Here is a 4,164-nt window from a genome sequence, read left to right as displayed (position 1 = left end):
AGCAGAATTTAAAACCTCCTTTATTACTTCAGTTCTTATAGACCTGAGGAGTTTGTGGCTTTGTAAAGAGGATCTCATGCACTTTTTAGGTCAGACTTCCCTTGGACGTGAATACGGTGCAATCCCTCTGGCTAAAGAACAATTGTGAATGGAAGTACAACATGGCATATATTTCTTACTCTAGGATAGGAATTCTTTTGGATTTTTTGTTTTGTTTTGTTCTCGTGCAAGTACTTGATTTGGAATAGTCACAGGCAAATTCAGGATAGAGATTCACTGTATGTGAAACTTAAGAAAATCTAATGTGAGAAGCTATTGATGAAGTGGAATTAATGTTTCTTAGGACAAGCAGCATTTGCCATAATCTGTTTTCTGTAAATAACACTAATACTCTGTAAGACCCCTAGTCTTTTGTGAGCTGGGTCCGTTTGTCAGTGAAGAGGCAGAAGCCTCCTATTCTGGTTGAGCAGATTCTTATGGTGATAAGGCTCCTTATTAAGTCAGTAAGGACAAACTGTACGCTAACAGCTCTCCAGTTGTCCATGTCTCTGGGGAGGGATCATTTCTGTTCTTTCAGATTGCACTGGAAGTGCATCCTCGGTGCTTTGAAGCAAAAAGATAATTCCCTCAAATCATTGGGAACTTTGTCCTTTAAAACAATTGTTACTTCACTGATGCTAAGGAGATCAGCAGATGTTATTTCTCATTCTGCCTGAAGAAACTTGTATATAAACCTTGTAACTCAGCCTGAGGGTTATTAACACTGTAATAGATAAACAATAATTTGGCATTTGGGGCATGATAACAAAACAGTTATTTCAAGTTAAATGTTTAAAAATTGAAAAATATGTGGTCCTTAAAGAACGAGAACTAAATTTAGAGACAGAGATTACTTGTGTACAGATTCTAGAGTTACTGTATCAGATCTCTCCTATGTATAGTTTCTTTAATGTACGCTTTGATGCTTTTTGTTTTGCTTTTAAGGAAGCCTTAGGAGATGTTGTTTACTGTAGTCTTCCAGAAGTTGGGACAAAATTGAGTAAACATGGTAAGTTTCAGCACTAATTGCTAATGAAGTAATTATTCCACTTATCGCACTCTCCTTTTGCAACGATGAATTTTATGAAGTAATCTTTATGTTCATTAATACTATTGTAGATCTTCTGGATGCAAAATAAATGCAAGTATTTCTACAAGACCCAGCTTTAATTTCAAATTCTCACTGTCAGACCCTGCATGGTAGCAGAAAATACCTGCTTAGTAAACTGTGAAGACATTTATTTAAAAATCAAATATTTGAAATATCTTTTAAAAATAATTTTATCTATGCTCTGTTTTTAAAATATTTATGCTTTTATTTCGACTTGCTAGCGTTTAGGCTGGCTTATTTGTAATTCTGCAGTTAGGCATTTCATGAGTTGCGTGATGTGAAACATCTAATTGGTATCAAGCTCTGATTTTTCTGTGAATATACAGACTCAGTAATTTGGGAGTATCAACTGTAATCACAGATTTTTGCTCATTAGTGATGTACAAATTGTTACATTCTTAATCATTCAGTTATGTAATTTTCCATGTTAAAGAAGAGTGAGCATTAACAAGTAGAAAAGCCTATTCCTGTATTTACGTGGAGAGCTGTCGTGCTAGTATATGAGGAAAAGATTGTCATTAGGTTCAGATGTTGCAGAAAAAGAACGTAGATTACTGAGGTAAAGTAGCAGGCCTTTCTTTTGCCATCGTTCTTGTAGAATAGGTCTGTATTGAACTGTTTTGGTCAAATCTATTACATCGCATTGAATGGTGAATGTTAGACAAAAGGTCTTTCTGTTTAGTGTTTTAATTAACCAACTTGTAGTTTTGTTTTATCTGAAGGAATTTCATTTCCGTTTAGCTCTTCTCTTTTCTACCTGTTCTGGCCTTAGTCTAATCCCAAGCTTTCCCAGCGCATGCAGTTCTCTGATTCCTTGTGCTGATGCCTGTGTACTCTTCTGACAGCTCAGTGTTCCTCCAGCCCCTGTCTTGTTTGCTTGTGGCTTAGGTTACTCTGGACTAACATTGCTCCAGGCACCATTTCCATAACTGCCTACAAAACAGGAAAAAGAGAAGAGCGGCTGGGTGATTCCAGCGTGGTGCTTCCGAATACTAATGTGTGTTTTCCATTGAGTGCAAATGTAACACTTCATAGTGTTTCTGAAGAAAAACTGGGATTCCTGAAATTGTGGCTGTGTCTGTTTTGTAACCAAATTATGTATAAAAAGGTTTAAATTGTAGATAAAAGGCATATTTAGGTCTCTTGCAGCAAGAGCTGGATGTGGTTCCTTATAACCTGGTATCATATCATATATGCTGTAGGGCTTTAGCCAAAGGATTAGCCAAATGTAAGACATTTCCGTCCCTTCTGTAGTAGCCAGCTGGCTAGTGTTATGCAAGTTCTCCAGAATAATTCCGGAGCGTGAACATCAAATTTAATTCTGTTGATCATTGTCATAAAGTTGGTGACTTCCATCTCTTTGACAGTTTTCCTTGCTCAAGATCAAGACACTTCTTCCATGGCTGGGTCATCACCAGAATGTGTGACTGAAAAAACTGAAGCGCTTTGTATTTTCCTCTTAAAAGCGTTCCATCACATTCTGTGTTTCAGATGAGTTTGGAGCTTTGGAAAGTGTGAAAGCTGCTAGTGAACTCTACTCTCCTCTCTCAGGAGAAGTGACTGAGATTAATGCTGCCCTTGCAGATAATCCAGGACTCGTCAATAAATCTTGTTACCAAGATGGTAAGATGTCATTTTTATCTTTCAATAATGAATACCACCTGGATTCTTGCTATCAGAAATGGCTCTGCAATTCCTAGTTCTTCCAGATTAATGGTGTGGAGGCTTAAATGGAATATATTGAACATAGTTCAAGCCCAATAAAATTTAACATGAAAGTATTATTGTAGTCTTGTCTTTGACAGCTGTTTTACAGTGTGTGCTTTTCAGACAGACTGTGGTTGAATTTAAATCTGTTTCGCTTGATCGCATTGCTCTTTTTTTGATCTTGTTAACAGCTCGTGATACTGAGAGGTCAGGCTCTTTTACTCTTTCTAGACAGTGTCTCCTTAATGCCACTGTCAGAGATAGTACTAAATTAGACAACTGGTCTGACTCAAAAGGCTGTTTCTTACAACAAGTTGGTTGGTTGTTCACTTTTTAAAGTATTGAAGCATTGTTTTGCCTGCACAAGAAATCCTGTTGATTCTGCCAATGTTACGGGGCTTGTATGCCTACTGGGAGTGCTTTTCTAAGGTAGTACCATGAAGGTATTAGCAACTGTTCTTTTTCATTTCCTAACTACAGGTTGGCTTATCAAGATGACTGTGGAAAACCTTTTTATGAACTGATGAATGAAGATGCCTATGAGAAATATATAAAATCCATTGAGGACTGAGCTGGAATAATGAAATAAATTCATACAAAATATTTCAGTGTAGTTTGTCGTCAATCAGTGAAGTACAGAATACCCAGTTTTGGAAACCTGAAAAATACCACTTGTGATCACATATGCAAGGCCATAAATAATTGCAGGGATAAAAATGTTTAACATCTGTATACCTGTGAGGGGTTTTTATTCTGTTGTCTGCTTTATGTAACTTCAGGATGTTATCTATAATATTTTGGGAAACAAAATTTATTAGCTAAAATACATACTTCCCAAGATTCATTTGACAATCAAATTTAGTAACAACAGCCTTAATATGGTAATTTCGTAGTAGGCACCTGACCGTTCTCATAACCTGGACCGCAGCTTGCCCTGAAACATTTTTCTGTGGCTTCCAAGATACTGAAAAGCAGTGTCTCCCTAACCTCCTAATATTTTTCCTGATTACAGTTGCAAAGATGATACCAAAAAAGGAGAAGCTGTATCAGCTACCTCTTGGCATTGATTTTTACTTCTTTACAAAATTTGTTAATCCTTTGTTTTCCTTATTTGTTTTACTATGTAATCGAATAGTTCTGCCTTTGAGGCAGAAGATATGGTCCTTGTCTTCTGATTTATATGCTTTCTTAGTATGCAAAACTCATGCAATGATAGCTTATCAGGGTTCTAGAGTGGATTGTTTAGGCTGTATTTTTCATCTAGTAAACACTGCCTATGTCACAAGTAATTAAGGAACTCTACATCT

General features: G+C 36.6%; 1 protein-coding gene across 1 annotated transcript in view; it reads left to right on the top strand.

Moving 5' to 3' along the window:
• The window catches only part of GCSH (glycine cleavage system protein H (aminomethyl carrier)), a 6,775-nt gene extending 3,074 nt beyond the window's left edge, over window positions 1–3,701 (top strand). The window contains 4 exon segments of the mRNA XM_009700851.1: window positions 985–1,048; window positions 2,642–2,773; window positions 3,338–3,364; window positions 3,367–3,701. Of these exon segments, the coding sequence (XP_009699153.1) occupies window positions 985–1,048; window positions 2,642–2,773; window positions 3,338–3,364; window positions 3,367–3,428 (285 nt within the window). The 3' untranslated portion in view covers window positions 3,429–3,701.
• The last annotated feature ends 463 nt before the right edge of the window (window positions 3,702–4,164 follow it).

Source organism: Cariama cristata, unplaced genomic scaffold, assembly GCF_000690535.1.
Source record: "Cariama cristata isolate BGI_N322 unplaced genomic scaffold, ASM69053v1 scaffold20785, whole genome shotgun sequence".
Taxonomy (NCBI): domain Eukaryota; kingdom Metazoa; phylum Chordata; class Aves; order Cariamiformes; family Cariamidae; genus Cariama; species Cariama cristata.
This window is presented reverse-complemented; position numbering and strand designations above follow the sequence as displayed.